The sequence below is a fragment of the Peromyscus eremicus genome, chromosome X (genome assembly GCF_949786415.1).
Source record: "Peromyscus eremicus chromosome X, PerEre_H2_v1, whole genome shotgun sequence".
NCBI classification, from domain to species: domain Eukaryota; kingdom Metazoa; phylum Chordata; class Mammalia; order Rodentia; family Cricetidae; genus Peromyscus; species Peromyscus eremicus.
The window spans coordinates 59,036,220-59,061,331 of NC_081439.1; the positions used below are offsets into that span (position 1 = coordinate 59,036,220).

Here is a 25,112-nt window from a genome sequence, read left to right on the forward strand (position 1 = left end):
GACAAATTTTGTCTTGGTATTTATACCTAGAAGAGTTGACTATACCACACCTTAAACAAACAACCGTATAAAACATTAACTGGCATAGAGGAAGTATTGATACAGCAAGGGAGGGAAGGAGAAAATTTAACCTTCATTATTACCTGACTCCAGCAAAGGTTTTTTTCCAACAAGAGAATATGAATATAGTGCTGTTTGAGCAGTGAACATAAAGGATATAAAAAGGTTGAGACATTCTCCTGTAGTTTGTGGTGGTTTCATCGGGGTCACAAAGTCACTCAGAGGATAGAAGTCTAGCTCTATACATTTTTTTTTTGAGACAGAGTTTCTCTGTGTAGCCCTGGCTGTCCTGGAACTCCCTCTGTAGACAAAGGCTGATGTCAAATTCATGATTCTCTTTCCTTAAGCTTCCAAATGCTGAAATTACAAGTATGAATCGCCATGCTCAGACTGTGAAGAACATTTTGTGTGTATTTTATTCTCTATTTTTAGGGTACATTTCAAGAAATATAACCACTAGGATAATGAATATGTTTATTCTTTTTGTTGTTGTTGTTGTTGTTGTTGTTTTGTGTGTGTGTAGCTTTGGAGCCTTTCCTGGAACTCACTCTGTAGCCCAGGCTGGCCTCGAACTCACAGAGATCCACCTGCCTCTACCTCCTGAGTGCTGGGATTAAAGGCGTGTGCTACCACCGCCCGGCTGATATGTTTATTCTTATGTTTTTAATATGTATTGTCAAATTTACTAAAAATTGGTGCCAGTTTTCCTTTCCACAAACAAATCATGAAAGTGTTTATTTGTTCATACCTCCACTTCATGATTTGTCTCTATACAAACAGAAGTGAGAAACTTGGGAATATTGTACCTACTAGATGATACCAAATCTGCATTTATAGATGGCTATGGTGACACATGCCTTTAATCCAACAGTTAAGGGGAAGAATCAGGAGGATTGCAATAAGTTCATGGCCAGTTTCGTCTACATAGCGAGTCTAGACCAACCAGGGATACATAGTGAGACCTCTACTGAATGGACCAGGCTCTGCTGACTCCCCATGGGAGGCCTTACCTTCTTGTAGGAGGGAATGAGAGGTAGGTTGGGGGGGGGAGGCTGGAGGGGTAGGAGGAGGGAAGATTGGTGTGTAAAGATCTTTGATTGGTGTGTAAAATGAATAAAAAAATTTCTTCATTGAAAAAAAGGAAAAAAAAGAAATTGAGTCTAATTTGCTATTGAGAGTGCTTAGCCTTCATCAGAGAAGCTTCTTCTGAGATGGGAGGTAGTAAATGCAAAAACCCATAACTGGTGAAGAGGGTGAGAATAAGTGATGGCAGCATACTCCGCCCAAAATTAGACAGCTCTATGACCCCTCCAAAGCTTAGGGAACATCATGGAAGAAATGGTAGGAAGAAGGTCAGAGCTAGAGGGTAGAGAAATGGGCAACAGAGAGCTATCTTCTGGCCATGAGCCAGCCACTACACCCACGAACTCACCAAAGATATGGCTGTCTACACAAGACTTGCAGAATAGTAAGCCCATTGCCACTTCATCATAGACAGGGGAGGAACTTACAAGGCCCTATCCCTCTCCGTGGGACTATTGGTAATTAACAGTTGTTGGGGGAAGGAGTATTGTTTTCCTCAGTGGTGTAGCCACTGAAAAATTGTCCTTGCTCCAGTAAATAGCCTCTCACCCATGCACGTGCCAGCAACACCAATTTAAGTGAGTGAGAAACACACGAAAAGATAGGAAAGTAGAACACTTGTTGAGAAGAAGGGTTTCAACAGGAGAGAGGAGGGGATGAGAAAGGGGAATGGAGTGTGAAAGTTACTAAAATTCATTATAAATGTGTGAAACTCTCAAACAAAATCATTCCAAAATAAATTTGCTGCTTTAATGCACAGCTCAGCATTAGCTGCTTTCAGTGGTAATAATTACCTACCTGGACCCAATAGGTATTAACCAGAACTTCTTATTATCACCAAACACCTGCTGGATATTCTTGATGAAGCCAAGGTTAAACCCATTTTTCTCTGGTCCACTTGTAAATACTGGAGTGCAAAAGGCCTCTAAGACAGTTCAGGAGAGTTGGAAAAGAAGAAGAGAAAGAAATGAATACATTTCATCACTATAATGATTTTACATCTCTCCAAAAGCGTGGCCTGCATTTATGATATCTTTTTGCTGTTTTAGCATAGGTACACGTTCTTAATTATCACTAAATTACCTAGTAAAACTCAGTTTAATTATTTAATAAAAAGTAAAATTGTTTTTGAAAATGAGGAATTTGTACTTTTATTTTTTTAAGGCAGGATAAATACACAATGACACAATAATACAGCATTCACAAGGGGCATGTCTTTGGACTGCTGAATTGAAGGAGCGCAGGAATAGATTTAAATGTACTTTATTTGAATCAAAGTGGCAACAACAGCCAAATGGTCTCCATCTGTAGATCTGGGACCAAAGTAATGACACATAAGAGATGGTAATGACATTGATTTGGTTTTGAAACATTTCAGCAATGAAGATGTTCACAATGAAACCTCCAATGTAAAAAACCTAGTTTTACTCCAGACAAAATGTCAACGGGTGAACTGTAATCACCTCAAAGACTATGAGGAATTGGGCCGCATTAGTGCATATTATTTTTAGACACACATTTATCCCATTAAGCAAACACTTTCACTGTTGGGCTCTGGCTGCATCTCACCACTTCCCATTTGTCCTTTGTTTTCAGACCCTGTTATCATGAAGCTTTTAGTACTTTTCTACTTTTGTAGCTATCTCAACCAAATGTGCTAATTTACTACCCTAAGTACTAAGTGCTACACATATATTTGATTTAGAAAAATGGGTGCAAAGACTTCCCTAGCAAATGAATTCTTAAAGTGCAGTGGCTTTTACACTAAATTCCTCTCAAATCTAATCCATCCTAGTTAAACGTTTAACACTTGAACACTTTCTTCTTATTCCTTGTATACTGACTTGTAGACCATATAAACATTCACCATAGATGAAGTAATTATTGCACTAGAATCCTTTCGTTCTATATATAATAACAAGCTTAAGAGTACTAATTGACAGCAAAAAAAAAAAAACCCCAAGTCATTTAGTGTCCTGATTTTCTGCAGATTTAATATGCATATCTCATTTGTATGGTCCTTTTGTATCCTCATTTGACTGGAAATATCAATTTGATTCTTTATAAAAATAAATTTCCATTTTAAAATTTATTGGTTGATTTTGTGTGTGTTTATGTGCGCACACCTATGTGTGCATGTCATAGTGTGAGTGTGGAAGACAGAGGACAACTTGTGGGAGTCAATTCTCTCTTTCTACCATGTGGGTTTTGGAACTTGAACTCAGGTTGTCAGGCTCCTGGCAAGCACCCTGTAGCTGGAGATTTTCTCTCCAGCTCCCGCCAAGTCCCGCCAGTCCCGGAGCCCACTTATAAAATAAACACACAGACTCTTATATTATTTAAACTGCTCAGCCATTAGCTCAGGCCTACTATTGTCTAGCTCTTACTCTTAAATTAACCCATTTCTATAAATCTATACCTTACCACGTGGCTCGTGGCTTACCGGCATCTTCACATGCTGCTTATCATGGCGGCAGCTGGCAGTGTCTCCCCCCATCAGCCTTCTACTTCCCAGAATTCTCCTCTCTCCTTGTCCCGCCTATACTTCCTGCCTGGCCACTGGCCAATCAGTGTTTAACTTATACAGAACGATATCCACAGCACACCCTTACATGCTGAGAGATCTTGATGGCCTGGATTTTTGCATTCATTTGGATTATTTCTAAGGACTCTGTTTTGGAATATGCATCATCAATTAGATTGTCTGTCATTATTTAGTGTCACTTCTTCCTTCTGAAATTCATTTATTCATGTGAATACTTTTTAGTAGTCAGACATGTGAGTTTGGGGATGTATTGCCCAATGTGCACTATAAGAACTATGGTCATTTTGGGTTCTCTATGGGATTTGATTCAGGAATGCTCTGTGTAGTCCCTAAGCTTTGTTCACTATTGTTGTCTAGTTTAGGAAAATGTATTTCCATCTGTCTCAGTTTGGAGGCAAAGAGGTGTCACTAAAACTAAAATACTTTACTATTAGTTTTTCTCTCCTTAGGGTACAGCCCATAGGGCACAGTAATATACATTAATACGCATTTTCCAATCTTAACATTCAGTCTTACCTAAGGTAGTTTTGTTTCTGCTGACAAGCCAACAATGGTAACCAAAGAGAATTACAAGGCTCACAAAAAACATGCAGGCCACAAAGAGGAGAAAGAGGACATGGAACTTAGAGCGAACACTGGGCAGTTCCCCCTAGAAAAGAAATAATAAACAAAACAAAACATTAAAGTAGGAATGCTTGGCTACTTTTGCTATAGAGGTTAGTAGTTTTTCACATGTAAAAATCCAGCTCCAATTTTAAAAACATATTTTGTAAGCTTAAATTTTATTACATAGTTACTTTGTGTGTGTGTGTGTGTGTGTGTGTGTGTGTGTGTGTGTGTGTGTGTGTATGCACATGCCAAAATGTGCAGGTATGGAGTCAGAAGACAACTTGTGGGAATCAGTCATCTCCCTCTACTATGCAGACTCCAGGTACTGAACTCAACTCATCAGACTTCTTGGCAAGTACTTTAGCCTGTCAAGCCACTTGCAGGTCCTGATTATTACTTATTTATTTTTGCAAAATTGTTGATCCTGATATCATATTATAGGTATGTTCTTAGCTTACAAAGTTTAAAATGGATTCTTGTTTAAGTGCAAATATATAATGCAACAATTAGAATAGAATAATATAAAATGGATATGCATGCTCAGGTCATAATTGGTGTGAAGCCCATATTCCATTTAGCTTGAGAATTATGAATCACTGTCTAGGGAATCATAAGGTTAATACTGTTCATCCTATTGTCTGAGGGTGGCTATAATAAAATTATTTTATTTTTTGAATAAAACCTCGTACGAGAAAGACCTATTTTTAAATATTTGCTGCAGTGTGTGTGTGTGTGTGTGTGTGTGTGTGTGTGTGTGTTGCCTTCATGTATGTCTGTGTACCACATGTTTGTCTGGGGCCCACAGAGGCCAGAAGAGGGCATAAGATCCCCTGGAACTGGGGTTGTAGATGGCTGTGAACTGCCATGTGGGAGCTGAGAACTGAATCTGGGTCCTTTGCAAGGGCAGTCAATGCTCTTAACTACTGAGTCATTTCTCCAGCTCTTTATACCAGTATTCTTTATACATCATGTTTCTCTGGCCGTATGTGTGTTGAAAATGCAAGACTGATGAATATAAGAAGTTAAAACACAGAAATTTAAAATGTCTTACCTGCAGTCATGACCCGAATTAAAAGCTGTTGAATTTTTTTTTTTAACAGCTGACATAGAATGTGCTGTTATACTACATCCTGTGGAGTAGCCATTTGGACAGTAAAAATCAAGCAGGATTTTACAGGTAATTAATTATAAAGCAGGAAGTTAAAGATTGTTGTAGTTAACTTGGACATATTTTCCATGTGGCACCAGCTTATATTTGATACGCAATTCTAGAGAATGAATATTCTAAAGTTCTACAGCATGCATAACGTGACATTTTGTCTTCAGAAAAGAACCTTGGAAAGCATTTTGAAGTTTAGAATGAACATCTGGAGGAATGATTATGGCTTATTTCCTTCTTTCCCTTAATGACCATTGTTTTAGCATGACGAATTGGCTTGAGATATTTCCAGATGCCCTCCAGTGATAAAGTTAAAGTGATTCTTAAGTGAAGTGGAACTCAACTTCCGCACAATCCTATTCTACTCCAGCTACAGAAGGTCAGTGCTAGGCAACACTTGTTAAGTTCAAACACTATAGATTTCCTTCTTTCCTCATAGGCTATTTTTATTCATTTCGACATAAGGAAATGCTAGAGCTCTTCCAGGCCGGATATGTTTGCAGTATAAAGATAAGGGGAAGTAAGCGCATTAGATGCTCTCAGCTAAGGGGTGGTCTCGGTGCACAGAGCAGAACAGTCAGGAAACAGCTGCCTTAAGGACTTCAACTTTTAGGAGCCTTTATCTGAAACTCTCCATCTTGAAATATTCCCTCCACGACATATTTACCTAAGCACCCAAATTAGATTGGTTTGGTTCTTGGTTGTTTTGATTCATAGTTATTTTTTTCCTTCGATTTTTCGTTTTTGTTTTTGCTGTTCTTAGGTAAGATTTCAAATAGTACTTTGTAGTGCTTCTCACCTTCACTGAGACTTTGATTTCATGATCTGAGCATGTGTTTAAAGTTCTTAGAACTTACATTGATTTTACTTTTTTACGTTAAAATGGGCAGTAGGAAATGGCTGAGCAAGTGAGGTTGTTATGAAAGTCTGCTCACATCTTGTGTAGCTCTGCTCCCAGCCTTTCCTCATCGCTCTTTCAGAACTCATCTGTCTGGTTTAGAATATCTGCTGTGTTGTACTTTGATAGGGTTCACAATATCAACTTTTCTTGTGCAAGCAGTCCTATGTTCAAAAATCCGTTTCCAGGAGATAACCAAGCTAAACCCCCTCAGAGCAATGATCATCAGAGACAGTTCAGATGAATATCTGTAAAATAATAATTACTATGTTTCTAAAATAATAATTTATCACCTTTGTAAAGAGGTCCATAGCCTAGCGTGGTAGGTGTGCATTATTAATTTTGCAAAAGGCAAAGATTAATCTCTCCATTGAGAGCAGAATTTAATTCAATACTGAAAGGCAAGAAATGATGCGATGGTCTTCTGAATCCTTTATTCTAAAAGAGTTAAAGCCTATCTATAGCAGAACCATCATAAGCATAGTACATGGAAGATCACAGAGGCTTATGGGCAGAATTATGTTCAAGTTCTCCTTTCGAAATTTACAAGCCAGGTGATCTTTGGCATGCCACTTAACTGCTGTAAACCTTAGTTTTGTCATCTTTGAATGTGACAAATAGCTTTTGCTTTGGCTACTTCACAGGGTTGCAGTAAGGATAAGATGAAATCATAGATATAAAAATACTTCAAGAACCATAAAGTATCATACAATAGACGTTGCTGTTCCTGGGAGCGCAGCTTGTCTCTTTGATATGGCTTTAAAAATATATGGCAGTGTTTACTTTTTTATTTTAAAAAGAGGCTCAATTTAAACTCAGAAAGCCATCAATCCCTAAGCCATACTAATGCGGTCCTAAGGCCAGAGCGACTGCAAAGAACCATTTCCCCAATTGTCAATGCCCTTTTCAGTGTAAGGACAAGCTGTGACAGGCCTCATGCCCTCTCAAGTGACAGGCATTAGCTAGGTTAGTGAGGAGGAGAAACAATGAAGGGATAGGAAAAGAACAAGGCCATGCTCGTCGTGGATTTGCTTGTGCTTCTGGCACATTTCTTGAGATGAATTTATATTCAGTTATCATCTTTTAACAGTGAAGTAAAGTATGCAGCAGAGGCCTTCAATTTCGGTATTTGATTACGGGCTGGCTAGGGGAGCTAAGGCAAAATGTGTGAAATACAATGTTGTTTACTTTGTGATAAAGGTAAAGACTCACAATTAAATGGTAGCCCACTGTGTTAAGGATCAAGAAAGGTATGTAAGAAAGATCAAGGCTCACACTTCCCTGCTGATTGGCTGCAGCAGATTTTCTTCATATTTATAGAAGTAGCTCAGCATGCAGATGGAATGCCAAATAGGTCATGGAAACCTGAGGAATAGGGAATAGATCTTGTGCTGTGGAAAGGGGCCAAAGAAGAGATATCAAGATGTGTAGCTTGGTGAAATGTTTCCTATTTGAAGAAAATGCATGAGAACACCTCATCATTCTGCTTGTAGCTTGTTTGAATTAGAGATTTTGATATCCATTATGTAGCTCCTGATTCTTACAGCTATTAAATATCTGAACTGATTAATCAAGTTGAATAGAAAGTGTAATTTTCTATACTACTAGGAATAAAGCACTGATTCATAATTTAAATATTTTTAGCTACTTAGCCTCTCAGTGCCTTGTCTTTTTCTTTTCTCTAGTTCCTTATAATTTGTATTCTGACCATGTGATTTTGTTCTTTCCCTGCTGGTTTACTGCTCCAGCTTAGATGGGATATCCCTGTTATATACGGCTCCTGCAAATTTTCTAAAGTAATAACCAGTAGCTCTGCTCACATTTGTGTTTTCCTATTCACATTAGCTTAGAGAACTCTCACTGTGGATACCTTCCCAACTGTACAATAGTAGAGGAATGGGATTTCTTTGAGAGTCTAACCAGCTGAAGTTGACAAAGGACATATTTCATGATATTTTACCTATACACATATTCAAATGGAAAATCTACCTTTATCTTTTAAAATAGATGGGATATGACTGATATCTCCAAGTAGGAGACAGATGAAAGTAAGTTGCTTTTTGTTTTTGAGATTTCGTGATAATTATTAGAATCAATATCTGTTTCATTGGATCTTAGCCAGTATTAGCCCTGCTTCTCTCAATTCTCAACCCACTGTTTGTCAGACATTTTCAAAAGAGAGGGTGGGTGTGGTGGCAGATGCCTTTAGTCAGTTCCAAAACTCAAGACAGAGACAGAGGCCAGCCTGGTCTACAGAGAGAGTTCCAGAACAGCCAGGGCTGAGAAACCCTGCCTCAGAAAACAAAAGCCCCCCTTCCCCATGAAGTGCAAAAGAGATTCCTTGTTTCATTTTGGGCTTAAGTGCAAGTCAGTTTCTCTTCTTCCCAACAGAAATTTTGCAGCTCCCATTTAAACATGAAATTACTAAGTATTTTCTAATTCCTGTTAACTCACTCTCTCTCTCTCTTTCTCTCTCTCTTGTTTTAAGAAACTACTGATTTGTAATTAGTTTCAACATTTTTTTTCAAATATATAGCTGGTAAGAAAGGTTTTTAAAACTCAACCACAGGCCGGGCGGTGGTGGCGCATGCCTTTAATCCCAGCAAGTGGGAGGCAGAGCCAGGCGGATCTCTGTGAGTTTGAGGCCAGCCTGGGTTACCAAGTGAGTTCCAGGAAAGGTGCAAAGCTACACAGAGAAATCCTGTCTCAAAAAAACAAAACAAAACAACAACAAAAAAAACCCTCAACCACAGACATAGATTTTAAAGACTGGGTCAGCAGAGAGGTTACTCTCCCTGAGCATTAGCAAGATAGTCACAGATGACACAAAACTTGTTTAACTGGAATCTTTACTCAACGGTTTCTTAAACTTCAGAATATTCAACATGGAAAACTAGTTTTTACTGCCTTGCCTTCTGATAACTTCATTAGTATGTATTTCAAAATGCAAATGGATATAGTGTGAGGAGTGTTTCATTTAGAGAGACTATGCATTTACTTTGGGGGGAACCAAACAGGATTTTTATAAACTTACTCTCCAGTATTTGATGAAATAGCTGAAGACTGTTGTCGCAATGTACAGGCAATAGAGAACGGAATAAGCTAAGAACTGAAGGAAAAATTTGTAGTTGGAAAATCCAATGCAGTTATTAACCCTAAAAAAGAAGAGAAACCAATTTGAAATCAGGACCTATTGACTGAGAACACACTTAAGTGGACTAACGAAAGGAGGCACATGACTCCTGCTGCTTCATTACATGCTGTGTAGACACCCGACAGAGACAGAGGTTCCTTAATAGAAACAGACTGTAAAAACAAGTTCACACCTCACTTGTTTCTCTTTTTATTTACCAGCACAGAGTCACCTGAACTACCTAACAGCTTTAGAATGGCTCCTGAAACACCCAAGCAAACCTAGAGTTTCATTGCTAAAAACATGTTAGTAGCTACACTTTGACGCGCTCTCTTTGTAATTGGGTGATTCCACATTGGTTTTTTAGGTCAGACACACAACTTTTATAGAAGAATCGCTGAACTTAACTATCTCTAACATTTCAAAATCAAGTCAGCTAGAAACAGAAACAAATTGCATGATGTTGAAGAAGAGAAATACTTGTGCTGTATTTCATTACTGTGCTCAATTGCTAAAGTTAATGGACAGGAGACTATTAGCTTTGTGACCTCAGGGACTCACTACCATACCTTTACTGATATTTTCAACTTTGTTTTAAAACATTATTCCTCCCCCCACCCCTGGGGCTAAGTACAAAGTACATTGAATTATGGCAGCAAAAATGGGCATGTTTCAACTCTGCTTAGGAAAGTGGGTATATTAAACAACTCTGACCCTTTTACAGGATGGAAATGAATCAAAAGGACATACCATGGGCAATGATGGTCCATTTTTAAAACACACCTGCAAAGAGGACAAAATACAGTGTGGTAAGTGTGGCTATGGAAATGAAGAAACACTTCAAAATTGAATTCAAGGTGTTAGCAGTATTTTTACATAGTTCCAGCAAAACTATCTACAGACTTCCACTATGGTAACTCCAAAATTACTGCCTCCTAAATTACTCCCAGGATGATCAAGTCACAGCAACATTCTGGGATTATGCTTGCAGCAAGTGACCGCTCTAGAAATACAATCTTGAAAGAGATAGGGAACTCCAGAGGACCGATACAGTGAAAAAATTCAAGATGCCATCTTTAGTTTTGTTTACTTAGTTCAATAACAATACAAGGGAAATATATGCCTGTGTTTGAATCAAAGGTAAGAGAAATATGGGTGGAATAGGCACTTAACACAAAAATGGGTTTTTACGAACCTGGAACTATTTGAGAGACAAAATAAAATACAATGTTGGTTAATAACACAAAATAGAAAATAAGTATCTCTTCCTCTGCATTGATTTAAAGGACTGAATAAACAAATAAGTGTGGCAGAAGGGACACATCTCCTAATGCAGATGTATTCCAAATAATTTATGCATCTATTTCCCTTCAGGGAGAGGAATTATAACTTCCTATTACTTCAGTATGGAGTTATGTATAGTGACTTCCATCCAAAGAGTAATTCAGAAATGAGAAGAGGACAGAATAATTTTACACTGGAAACACCTGACAAACATCAGTTGAGAGAGATGTTCAATATTAACACCGTAGTCAAAAGTCAGGATTATATGTACCCTTGATACCATGGAATGAGAATAGTACTTTAGCTCCATGGTCTGCTCCGCATTCCCCTATTATAATGATCATGAGGAAAGAGTGAACAAATTTTAACTAAAGAACAATGTATAAATCATCTGATTCTTAATCCTCCAAACTGTAAAGGTTATCAAAGCCAGGTAAAGTCTGAGAAATTGTCATGGATTAGAGGACCTACAGAGACATGATCACTTAATGGAATGTGCTATGCTGGATGGAATCTTGGAACAGAAAAAGAGTATTAGGGGGAAAATGAGGATATCTAAAAAGTATATTCCACTTAAAAGTTATATACAAATCATCCAACAGATATACTCACATATATATAAAATGACATCTAGACAAAGATATTTATATAGCATTGGTTTGAATAGCAAAAGCTGTAAATTACATAGAGGTTCATTAATGGAATATTTCACTTTCTATAATTAAGCTATATTACAATAGAATACAAAGAAAAACAATGTCCTGATATTGGTTTATTAATTTTACAAACGCATCATACTAATGGAACATATTAATAATAGGGGAAAGTGGGTGTTGGACATATGAGAACTCTCTTCACAATAAACCTATAAATCTGAAATCATTTAAAATAAAATGTTTCTTTTGAAAATGCAATATTAGTTTTCTATTTTTAGACTAGAATGATTATCACCCCTGTGAAAGTGTTTGGCATGTGTTCATTATGCCTCAAAAGAAATGCTCTTATCTAGGCATGGTTACATGTTAGGATCAGTCATTTTGTTGTCTAGGCAACCATCAGTGGCCAGCATCAGCCCAGAGAAAGTATAGTTGTCACTTACATAGCACAGACAGAACAGTGATGGCAGCGGTCTGGCTTGATTAGATGGCACCGGTCACAGAACCGTACAGCTACAGGAAACAGAAGGTAGTTAGTGAGAGTGCACGGTCAATATAAGACCCTACTGTTTACTAGTTTGTGGATAGATGTTGTTACGGACTACAGAATGTCTTATGTATCTCAAGCTACCAAGCAAAAGGTAAAAAGACAGCAAATTGTAGCAGGCAATTTTTTTGTGTGTGTTGGGCCAGTCTTGAGAGCAACTTTAAGGAATGAAAGAAGGAAGAAAAGTTTCATAGTTAGATAACTGACCACAAGGTTTGTATTATCAACTAACTACTATCAACTGTTTCAGTGATTCGGGAACTCATTTAGTCTGTTTATTTCACCTTTCCTCCCTGAAAGTAAGAATCTCCTATTTCCAGAGGTTAGACTGTATAAGATAGATATAATTCCTACATGATAAAGAATGTGGTTGTCAGGATAACAATTTGGAGGACAGAAGAGACATGTTAGCTAGAACAATTTGTTGAATTTCTCATCTTACAGATAAAGAAATAGAAGCCCGTGCCATATCAAGTGCCACGATCAAGGCCATGACACAGCAAATGAATGGCAGGGCTCTAACCTGTAGAGCTGTTTTTCTGACTTCTTAGTTTTGGGTTCTATTCATATATATAAGAATCCTCTTCCACCTTCCTTCTTTCTTCTCCAATTAAAGGCATTTATTATTATTCTCAGTTTTCTCCACATTTACTGATACAGTTTTGCTATGTATAATTGTATAATAGTATTATTACTGTCTAAAACATAAAGGTACAGATAATTTGAGAAATATAATAGTTCTATCTAAAGTGTGCATTGGGCACATGCAAATGATTTAACACAATAGGCTGCAAATTCAGCAGAGTCCTGTGTTCATTTCTGCTAATGAGTGTTTGTGTGTACATGTGAATGGGGGGGGGGAGGAAGGGAAGGAGAGGAAGAAAAACAGAGTATCATTTCTCAATATATGCCTGCAATAGTTCTATAATTGATCATTCGCCCTTCATTGTTGCTTCCATATAGTACTTAATATACAGAGTTGCTAGATGATTTATTAAAAAGTAAATCAAATCATATTATTATCTATTTGACACTCAGTGAATTTCCAAGATGTTAAGAATAAAATCCAAATTCTGTATCATAGCTTGAGGCCTCTGCCTAACTTTTCAAACATCCTTTGTACCACTGTCTATTCTCTATGCTCCAGTGACATCGGCTACCTCTCTGCCCTTGTAAAATTGCCTATCTCATGGCCTTTACAGTTCTTTATGTCTTTAGTGATTATCTCAGTGCTCTTTGAATGGGTTGATAGCTAGTTTTGTCCACTTAATTGGTGTGCTGGTTAGTTTCTGTCAGCTTGATACAAACTGGAATCAACTGGGAAGAGGGAACCTAAACTGAGAAATGACTTCCATCAGATTGGCCTGTGGGCATGTCTGTGGAGTATTTTCTTGATTGACGATAGATGTGTGAGGGCCCAGCTCTCCGTAGATAGTGCTATCCTTGGGTACTGGTCCTGGGTTATAAAGAAAGCTAACTGAGCAAGCCATGGAGAGCAGTCCAGTAAACAGCATTTCTCCAAGGTCTCTGCTTGGGTTCCTGCCTTGAGTCAAGTTGCTTCTGTCCAGTGTTTTATCTTAGCAACAGAGAAGACAACTGGGTATCCATATGTTTGTGTTCCTATGTTGAGTCACTGCCTTGACTCCCTAAGTGATGGAATGTTACCTAAAAGTGTAAGATGAAGTAAACCCTTTCCTCTCTGAGTAGCTTTTGGTCAATGTTTTATCACAGCAACAGAGAAATGAACCAAGACAATTGGGTACCCACATATTTGGGTAAGATTTATATCACTGTGTCTATGAGGATATTTCCAGAGGAAAGTGGCCTTTGAATTGGTAGAGTCAGAAAAGCAGAACATCTGCAGTGTGGTTAGCTTCATTCAATCCGAAGAGGACTTTAATAGGAAAAAAGGGGGACAGAGAAAGGGAGATTCTGCTCTCTTCCTGACTGCATTAGCTGGGACACTAGTTTTCTGCTTCTCTTTGACTGGATCTTAAGCAATTTGGACTCCTTTTTCCTCAGGTCTTCAGACATGAACCGAAACTTGCAGCATCAGCCCTCTGGTTTTCAGGAGTTTGGATTTAGCCTAGAGTGTACACTCTTGGTTTTCCTCATGCTTAGGCCTTTCCCTCAAACTGGAGTTATACCATCACCTTTTCTGGGACTGCAGCTTTCATATGTGGATAGTGGGAGTTTTCAGCTTTTGTAGTTGCCTGAACTAAATTCTCATAATAAATTCTATCTATCTATCTATCTATCTATCTATCTATCTATCTATCTATCATCTACTCATCTTTCTATCTTATCTAATCTACTGGTTATCTTTCTTCAGAGTACCATAAGTAATATAGCTTTTGGTACTGAGACTGATTCTAGAGGGAAAAAAATTGAAATGATTTTTTGAATTTGTTTCCAGTTTGACTTTCTGCAAGTGGGTTGCTTGTGTTACTCAAACTAAATTTTTAAAATATGATTTAATTAAATTAAACTAATTACTACATTTCAGTATTAAAAAGGGTTCTGGTAATACATGACATGCTCTGGCAGTGCAGATGTATAAAGTATCTCCAATAAGTGCTATCAGTCACCAAAAGAAGCAAGGAGATAGGTGACTGTATATATTTTTGGACATTTTAAGAAAACTGACAAATATGAGGTTGGCTTGTTGTTCCTAACAGCACTGGAAAAGTAATGAAAGAAAGGAATGAGCTATGGGTTTCAAACTTCCTGTGCACGTACTATCTAAGTGACCTGAAAGTGTCTATGCTTCTCCGGAAGGAGATGCTTATCTCATAGCCACAGAACAGGGATTAGTGAACATCAAATACAGAATTTCATCTTGAGACCACTTAAATTACAATGCAAGTTGAACTCCTGCTCTTGTAGGATGTTAACTGCTAAACTGGGGGCACTGACTATGAGACAGTAGGATTCTGTGAGAAGACCTGTTGAAGCCAGGGATATCAAGCTCCTAAATTCTGTTGAATCTTCTTTGCCAGAGGAAGATGCTTCCCTATTACCAGTAGAAAGCAGCCTCTTCATTATCAACGACATTAGCTTTTCCATCCCTGAATGAAGGGATGCACCAGGAAACTGTGACTACCATACAATACCATGCTGATTCTCTCCAGGACTCACTCTTCTTTGACTCTAGATCTACAATGACTAAAGCATCAGCATGCACATAAAGGTGAGGTGCACAGTGTGACCCATGAGGATGTACAATACATTTGAAAAGAACTACTTGAATTTTGTAATATAAATACATAAATCCAGAGGAAATGTATGGGAACAGATATTAAAGATATAGGGCAATGTTGGAAGGAATATAAAGTTAGATAAGGATGAAATTTAATAAAGTATAAATAGAGATTCTGCATTAAGGTTGAAGATTAGGAAGGTCAAGTACTACACATTCTTGTTTCCATGTGGAAATTAAAAATGTTCACAGATGAAGAATGTAGAGTAGTAGTCACTAGAAGTGAGGAAGAGTTGTAGGGAGCAGGATAGGAGTGCATAATTACTTTTCTATTGCTTAGATAAAACACTATGATCAATGCAACTTATTGAAGAGTTTTTTTGGGCTTATGGTTCCAGAAGGTTAGAGTCCATGATGGTGGAACAAAGGCATGTGTTTTGAACCACTAGACTGAAGCAGAGAAAACAAACTTGAAATTGTGTGAGTCTTTACACTCTCAAAGTCTGCCTTCAGCGACATACTTCCTCCAGCAAGGACACCTCTCTTCAGCCTTCCCAGAGAGCACCACCAACTGGGGATCAAGTATTCAAATTCACAAGACTATAGGGATATCTTATTCAAACCATCACAAAGGGGTTGGATAATGGGCATCAAAACACAGTCACAACAGGAGGAATAAATTCTAATGCTCTACAGCATAAGAGGGTTGCAGTGATTTATTGTGTATTTTACAAAGAATGTAAAGAAAGGAACTGAAAGTTTCTCAATGTACAAAAAAAGATAAATGCTTAAGAAGATGAAAATTCTAATTATTCTGATTTACTATTGCACACTATATATTTGTTTCAAATACCATATTGTGCCCCATAAATATGAACAATTAGTCTCTCTCGATAATAAAAAAATAAGACATTAGAAATTAAACAAAATATATCTCTGAGTATAATTTACCACGTATGCATTAGTTCTAATTCTCTGTTTTTAAATCATATTTTCTATACTACTACTTAAAATTATATACTTTTCTATGTGGTCTTGATAAGAATTTCCACACCCAACCAATGTCTCTACCCACCCAGAGTCTAGCCAGCTGAGTTCATCAGATCCATCCCTTCACATACTCCCCAACCACCAAATGGAGCCTGGGTCCCACATCCAAGGCTCTGGCCAAGACCTGTGTCATCTATCACCAACCTAATAGACCCCTCATGTGCCCATCTAGCCTTTCCTCCCAGCCAGGCCCTGCAAAACTTGTACAGGGTCTAGCCAGGTGAGTTTGTCTGATTGTCCCCATATCCCCAGATCTATCCTGGGCCCCACATCCAGTGTCTAGGCCTATTTGGGACAGCCCTGGTTTCACTGCCCACAAACCATAAGCCCCAAGAACTATATCCAACCTCTCTTCCCAGCCAAGTGCTGCAATCTTCTGCCAGAGACTAGCCAGGTGACTCCACTTGATCATTTCCTCCAAATCCCCTTCTTACACCCATGGAATGGATGAGGGAGAAGAATCTCCAGTCAATGGCATAGAAGGATCTTCAATAAGGTCCTAGAAAAAAGCCCCCAAACCAAGGAAAAACATACCCATACAAATACAAGAAGTACACAGAACACAAAATTGACAAGACCAGAAAGACTATCCCCACGGCATATCATAGTTAAAATACTAAGTATACAGAACAAAGAAAGAATATTGAAAACTACAAGAGAAAAGACACAAGCCACATGTCAAGGAAGCCCATGAGAACAATAGCTGATTTCTCCATGGAAACTCTGAAAGCTAGAAGTGCTTGGAGCAATGCATTCCAAGTTCTAAAGGACCTTGACTGTCAACCTAGACTAAAGTACCCAGAAAAATTATCTGTCATAGTTGAAGGAAAAAAGAAAAACTTTACATGATACAAAGAGCCACACAATTTTTTATAACCAGCAGCCCAACCCTAAATAAAATACAGGAAGCAGTTCTTCAGCTGAAGAATAAACATAGCCAAGAGACTGTAGAAAGAAAACAAACAAAGCTGTAATTACGGAAACATGAAGTACCACTGAGAACACAAATAACAACAAAGAAACAAAAACACAATGGTTGCAATCAACACACATCTTTCACTAAAAACTTTAAATATCAATGGCCTCAATTCTCCAATCAAAAGACATATGCTGGCTGAATGGATCAAGAAACAAAATCTATCTTTCTGTTGTTTTTAAGAAACTCATCGTAGCTTTAAAGATAGGCACCAACGGAGAAGGAAAGGATGAAGAAAGTACTTCAACCAAATGGGAACAGGAAACAAGCAAGCATTGCATCCTAATAGCTGACAAAATAGACTTTCAACTAAAACTCATCAGAAGTTAGAAAAAAGGGCATCTCAGTTTAATCAAGGGAACAATTAAACAAGAAGATATTACTACCTTAAGTATGTACCCAACAAATTCTGGTACACTTAATTTCATAAAAAGCATATTACTGAAATTAAAGACACAGACTAACATCAGTTCACTAATAGTAGGTGATTTCAATGCCCTATTTTTTTCAATGGACATGTCATCTGGACAAAACATAAACAGAGAAACATCAGAATTAGTTGACCTCATATATTAAATGGACTTAACAGATATCCACACAAACACCAGAGGATATACATTCTATTCAGCAGCCCATGGAAACCTAAAACAGACCACATCAGAAAAGACAAAACAAATCTTAACAAATTCATAAAGATTGAATAAACTTCATGTATCTTATCTGACCATAATACAAGACAACTTAAAATTGACAGCAAACAAACTTCTAGTAAATACACAAACTTATGGAGATTAAACAACTCAATACTGAATGAGTGGGTCAATGGAGAAATAAAAAAAAATTTCTTGGGACTAAATGAAAATGAAAACACAACACAAAAACCTCTGAGACACTTTAAAAGTAACCCTAAACGGAAAATTTATAGCTTTAAGTGCCTATATTAAAAAATCTTTATAAAAATAAAAGTAATCCCCAATTTAAAAAATCAGAAAGAGCACAAATAAATGACTTACTGATACAACTCACACATTTGGAAAAACAAGAACAAACCAAACCCAAACCCAGTCTATGGAGAGATAATAAAAATTAGAGCAGAAATTAATAAAATAAAAGCAAAAAATTACAAAAAGAATCAATGAATATAAGAGCTGGTTCTTTGAGAACATAGATAAGATTGACAGACCCTTGATCCAACTAATCAAAAGGAAGAAGGCTGGGCGGTAGTGGCGCACGCCTTTAATCCCAGCACTCGGGAGGCAGAGCCAGGTGGATCTCTGTGAGTTCGAGGCCAGCCTGGACTACCGAGTGAGTTCCAGGAAAGGCGCAAATCTACATGGAGAGACCCTGTCTCGAAAAACCAAAAAAAAAAAAAAGGAAGAAAGATATGACCCAAATTAGAAACAAACAGGGAAACAATATAAAAGACACAAATAAATTCAGGATATTGTAAAGGAATACTTTTTTTTTTTTTTTTTTTTTTTTTTTTGGTTTTTCGAGACAGGGTTTCTCTGTGCAGCTTTGCGCCTTTCCTGGAACTCGCTTGGGAGACCAGGCCGGCCTCGAAGTCACAGAGATCCGCCTGGCTCTGCCTCCCGAGTGCTGGGATTAAAGGCGTGCGCCACCACCGCCCGGCGTAAAGGAATACTTTTAAAAAACCTGTATTCCATTAAGTTAGGAAATCTTAAAGAAATGGATGAATTTCTTGATTCATCCAAATTACCAAAATTAAATCAAGAGGAGATCAACAACCTAAACAGATCTATAATAAACAAGGAGATTGAAACAGTAATAGCAAGCCTTCTGACTTAAAAAACTCTAGACCTAGATGGACTCACAGCAGAATTCTACCAGACTTTCAAAGATCTATAGCCAGTATTTTAAAAAATATTTTAAAAAGAGAAACAGAAGGAAACTCCTTTTAGGAAGCTGTAGCTAGAAGTTTTCCTGGTCTCACCTGGCACCAAGTTCCCACAGCCATTTATAAAATTCTTGTGTCCCCCTCTTGCAGCCTTGAGGCAGGGGGAAGGGCTTGGACTTACCTCTACTGAATGTGAAGGCCTTGCCTTCTTGTGGGTGGGAGTGGGGGGTGGGTTGGGAAGGGGAGGCTGGGGAGATGGGAGGAGAAAAGAGGGGGATCTTTGATTGGCATGTAAAATGAATGAAAATATTTATTTATTTATTTATTTATTTATTTATTTATTTATTTATTTTTAATGCTGCATGTTGTTTATTGAAGGAGGGAGGAGGTCTTAAATACAGGCTTACAGCACAATGGGAGAACCCCAGAGGGCAGAAGTTCGATACCAATGTTTTGCAATCTTGCATCTAAGCTGTTAACACCCATTATGCAGGATACACAGACAAGGAACTTCCCTTACGCAGTTAAATAAAATAAAATTCCTGTGTCCCACCTGGTCCTGCAACCACTCAGACCCAAGTAAATATACAGAGGCTTATATCAATTACAAATTGCATGGCCATGGCCTATGCTCAAGTTTCTTGCTCGCTAGCTCTTATATCTTTTTTTTTTTTTTTTTTTTTAAATTTATTTATTTATTATGTATACAGTGTTCTGCTTACATATATCCCTTCAGGCCAGAAGAGGGAGCCAGATCGCATTATAGATGGTTGTGAGCCACCATGTGGTTGCTGGGAATTGAACTCAGGACCTCTGGAAGAACAGCCAGTGCTCTTAACCTCTGAGTCATCTCTCCAGCCCTAGCTCTTATATCTTAAATTAACCCATTTTTATTCATCTATAAGTTGCCATGTGGCCATGGCTTACTGGTCTGCTGGCATGTTGTTTCTTCGGTGGCAGCTGGCATCTGCTTTGCCTCTCCCTTTCTCTTCTTATCTATCTGTTTGGATTTTCCACCTGCCTCTAAGCTGCCCTGCCATAGGCCAAACGGCTTTATTTATCAACCAATAAGAACAACATATTTTCACAGTATACAGAAAGACATTCCCCCATTAGGGAGCCAGTATTTATATATTATAAAAACTAAGTAAAGGCACAACAAAAAAACTACAGGTCAAATTCCCTGATGAATGTAGATTCAAAAATCATAAGTAATATATTTGCAAACAGAACACAGACATACATCAGAGAGATCACCCACCCTGACCGAGTTGATTTTATCCCCCAGATGAAGGTATGGTATAATATATGCTAGTCAATAAATGTGATAAACCACATAAGTGGACTTAAAAATAAAAATCGCATTATCATTTCACTAGATGCAGAAAGAAGTCTTTGACAAACTCTAACATTTCTTCATAATAAAAGTCCTAGAGAGGGTAGGACTAGAGGGAATATACAAGAGTGTAATAAAAGCTATATGAGAAAGCCATAGCCAACATAATTCTAATAAGCAAGGAGATCAATACAGAAGGAGCGAGAGGCAGGAGGGTAAAATGATATTAAGGATGTCTGAAAAAGTCATAAAGAATTATATTATCTATTTACCTAACATTACATATAATACATAGAAATATATATGTATAGGGTTTAAATGAAAAATCTCCCACCTGGGCATATAATGCCCACATAGAGCCATAGATTATCTAATAAAAACTTCAATGCTAAGCATAAGAAGCCTTCTTTTGAGTTGTTGGTCAGGGTTTTCCAAGAGACTCCCAAAATATACAGGCTATTGATCTTGCCCTTGGTTGCCTCCCAGGGGTTTAAGGTAAGTCTCTATTGCTGAAGAAGCCATATACTTTGGATATAGGACTCAGAAGATTCAAGCTGGTTCTGACCTGAAAGTCTCTTCCTCCTGCCTGAAGACCAGCTTTCATGGTACCAGAAGGTACCATGCAAGTTTCCAAGGGAGGGAAGTAATCAAGAGTCCTAGTCTGCTATGATATCTACGAACTACAATAATGACCAGCATGGCATAAAAATCCTAAGGGTGCAGTGGTGGCATGCATAACTTGGCAGTAACCAGTAGCTCCGTAATTAAACTTAAGACCTGCTCAACAAGAGGGAAATCATGGTACTGGGAACCTACCCACCAACTCAGGGCTAGCGACGTCATGGATTATGAAGGAGAACCTACAGACTTCCACTTTACTAAACCAGCGTAGTCCTGAACTACATCCTAAATAATTATTCTTATATCCATAGATTTGTATAGTTCTCAACCCTCATCAACAAAACATCTCTGTGTAGCAGACAGAGAGCATTACAGAAAAGCACAACTGACCAAAATGCAGAGCTGTGGACTCCAGTCCCAATGGATACACCTCTAATACAATTCCTTCTCCTAAAGCTCAGGGAACTTTACAGAAGAGGTGGCAGAAGGACTGTAATAGAGAGGAAAAGGAAGTCTTCTGTGAGACTGTGTGTCTCTTAGAAATGTCAGAGCAGCTATGTCCATGAAATCTCATCAACAGAACTGCCTAAACAAAACCCGAACAAGGACAGCATGCTAACATGGAAGGAGGAAATTGCATGGGGCCTCAACCCTAGACAAAGAACTCTAGGCAACTAAGGAATGCTGTGAACAGGAGAAACAATCTTCCCCAGGGAAGAAAACACCAATTGGCTATTCAATACCAAGTAGTCAGCCCTGAAATCATATACATACCAGTATCATTATGTAGAATGAGCTTTTTGTATTTACATATTTAGGAATATATATATATATATATATATATATATATATATATATATATAAACAATTAAAGAAATAGAAGTCATAAATTTGAGAGAAAGCGAGGGGTTGTATGAGAAGGGTTGGAGGGAGGAATCGAAAAAGGGGAAATGATGTAATGATGTAATTTAATAAAAAAGAATTTCTACTTCATAAAAGATCTGGCCTGTCTAATTCTGTATTCCTATTACTTGGAATACAGTGTCTCACACATATTATTCACTTAAAAAAATGAGCGTTATGGAAGTTTTTTATTAGCTACTTTTCTTGTCTATGTGATAAAATACCTGGATAAAACAACCTGAGGGAAGATAGATTTATTATAGATTATGGCTTAAAAGGATATAGTCCATCAAAGAAGGGAAGGCATGGAGTATGAGTGCCACATGGCTTGATGGTGGGTGGGCCAGGGGACAGAGAAAGAGGAATTCCACAGCGGCTTTCTCCTTTTCTCTTTTTATTCAGTCTGGGACATCAGCTCATAAGATTGTGTCATTCACATTCAGAACAGGTCTGTAAGAACTCCCAGAGTCATGCCCAAGGTGCACCTCATTAATGTGCCTTGCTATGCCCCTCCTCTTTTTTTCAAGATAAGAGTCTCACTATGTACCCCTGGCTGGCTTAGAACTTGTTCTGTAGACCATGCTAGCCTCAAATTCAGAGAGATTCACCTGCCTCTGCTTCCAAGTGCTGGGATTAAAGATGTGCACCACCACACTCTACTCTATGCTTTTCTTAATTCAATTAAGTTGACAATCAAAAGTAATCATCACTATTTCCAAAAACCCACTGAAATAGGGTTAGGAGTACAATGAACCACATGTATCAATACCCAGATTCAACAAGTTCAATAATGTGCCATTTTTCTTCATTATGTTTCTTCCACTGGCTCTGTTACTTCATCATTTAAAGCAAATATTGAAAGAACCACAGACATTTTAGTATGTATGAATACTTTGAAAAGATAATAAGTACTATAACATTGCCTTTCTCACAAAATTGACAATAAGTCTTTAATGTTATCTAATCAAAATTTCCTCGTCTGTCATATTGCCTCTGAACAGATACCTGCTGAATAAACAAGTGGTGAAGAAATGAACCCGTGTCTGACAGCACCCTTTCCAAAGCATGATGCAGCAGAAGAACCTCGGTTTTCAAACTTTCAAAGGTGGAGAACCATCTCTGCAAGGACTGTGCCATTCATCCAAATGAAATGCAAGAGTAAAACTCCACAAAGGGTATGTAACCACAGAAATGGTGATATATCTTCATTCATTTATTAACACGACAACGTTTACAGCAAACTAATTCATACTAGCTAAGTATTGGAAACAACCCAAATGTGTATCAACCACTAAGGAGATAAACAAGCTGTTATATTCATACAATGTAATACCACTAAGCAATACAAAGAATGAAATACACAACAATATGAATGAATATCACAAATATTATGCTGACTAAAAGGGTGCATACTTGATTCCACTTATACAAAATTCTAGAGCAGGCAAAACTATCAGAATAATCATTGTATATATGCATGAAGATTGACTGGGTAGGGGTATGGCAGAACCTTTTTGAAGTGATGGTAATTTTTTTAGCAGCTTTGATTATAGGTGTGTATATTTTTCAAAACATGTTGAACTGTACACTTAAGATTTTTGCATGTTTCATATGCAAATTTTACTCACAAAAGAATACATATTTAGGTGGCTATGTATTGATGTTTTTATTTGCATCAGAAATTTGTTTTAAATGCATCAGAAAAAAATAAGATGATCCAATGAAAACCAGACAGAGGGTTGGATATAAGGACAGGAATGTGATAAAGCAGTATAATAAAATGTTAGTGGTAGAACCCACCAGGGTATGACAGTTACTTACAATTCTCCCAACTTTGATAGGTGGTTGAATTTTTTTCCTAATGAAATGTGAGTTTGAGAAGACGGGAGGAAAAGGACCAGTGTAGCCTGACCACACAGATGACTCATTGCTCCTTACATTCCTGCTAGCTTCCTCTCTGATTGAGATGATGAACTCACCTCCACTCCCGGTTCTTGTGTACACTGGTAGCTTCTTGGCCATATCCACAAGCATCTGCTTCTGGACCTCAGGTCTCTCTTCATTTTCGTAGCGCTCCTTGTCTGTATAGGACAAGTGGAACTGGAAGCACAATAGGCAAGCCTTTACTTTCTCAGGTCCCCAGAAAGGATTCAAAGCAACCATAACTACCTAAATGAAAATATTTATTATCTGCCCCTGAACTCCAAATACCACTTATTCATTTCTTTGGCTAAGTATCGTATGAAATAGGTGGTCTTTTTTAAATAATAAAAAAAACCCATAATGCTTAGACAGATTAAGTATCTTGTTCACAGTTGTCCTCAATCAACTTATAAATAGCAAAGCTGGTCCCAAATGCATTTCATGTTATTCCAAGACTTATACCCTTTCCACTACATTATACCACGTATCATGTTATACACAGTTGTGTAGCTGTGTGGTGGTGGTGCACGCCTTTAATCCCAGCACTCGGGAGGCAGAGGCAGGCAGATCTCTGTGAATTCAAGGCCAGCCTGGGCTACAGAGTGAGATCCAGGACAGGCTCCAAAGCTACACAGAAAAACCCTGTCTCAAAACAAACAAACAAACAAACAAACAAACAAACAAACAAACAAACACAGTTGTGTAATACATTGCTACCAGGATCTCATCGATGAGTAGCCAGGTTTACTGAGTGCCAATTGCTTTTTCATAGGTTCATAATGCTGATGACACTTTCAGAAAAGCTGGATGAAATGGCTTGTGATATTGCCTGCATAATTATAATTTTGCGAATTAGTAGAAATCTGGACATCCTCACTAGTTGATACATAATTTTTGCCAATTTAATGCTCCATTTTGCTAATCTTGCCTAAGATAGCACAATTATTTTTTCAAAGTAATATAGATTTGAAAACTTTTCTTTAGTCTACACAAAAGGGCAGACAGAGGTGAAAAAAGGAAAGGATCTATGGTGGGAATTTCTGGTTTAAACCTTATCATGGACATAAAATAGAAAATCACTTAGGAAAATTAAGGCATTTTCTTGATCTAAACTTTTCCCCTGTAAAATAAAGGAAATAAGACTTATTTCAAATAACAAGTAACTCAAAGTATCATTTCGAACTGTAACTATTAATTATTTAAGTCTACTTGATACTGCTAGTCACTTGAATTTTAACTTACCATGTTGTGCCTTATCGTGCTTTCACTCAG

At 37.7% G+C, this 25,112-nt stretch overlaps 1 protein-coding gene across 1 annotated transcript in view; it reads right to left on the reverse strand.

Moving 5' to 3' along the window:
• Positions 1-25,112, reverse strand: part of Zdhhc15 (zinc finger DHHC-type palmitoyltransferase 15) — a 90,905-nt gene that overhangs the window by 19,868 nt on the left and 45,925 nt on the right. The window contains exons 4-9 of the mRNA XM_059251012.1: positions 23,897-24,017; positions 11,871-11,940; positions 10,238-10,270; positions 9,389-9,509; positions 4,205-4,337; positions 1,942-2,068 (exon numbers count right to left, since the gene is read on the reverse strand). Coding sequence (XP_059106995.1) covers positions 1,942-2,068; positions 4,205-4,337; positions 9,389-9,509; positions 10,238-10,270; positions 11,871-11,940; positions 23,897-24,017 — 605 coding nt within the window. The remainder of the gene's footprint in view (positions 1-1,941; positions 2,069-4,204; positions 4,338-9,388; positions 9,510-10,237; positions 10,271-11,870; positions 11,941-23,896; positions 24,018-25,112) is intronic.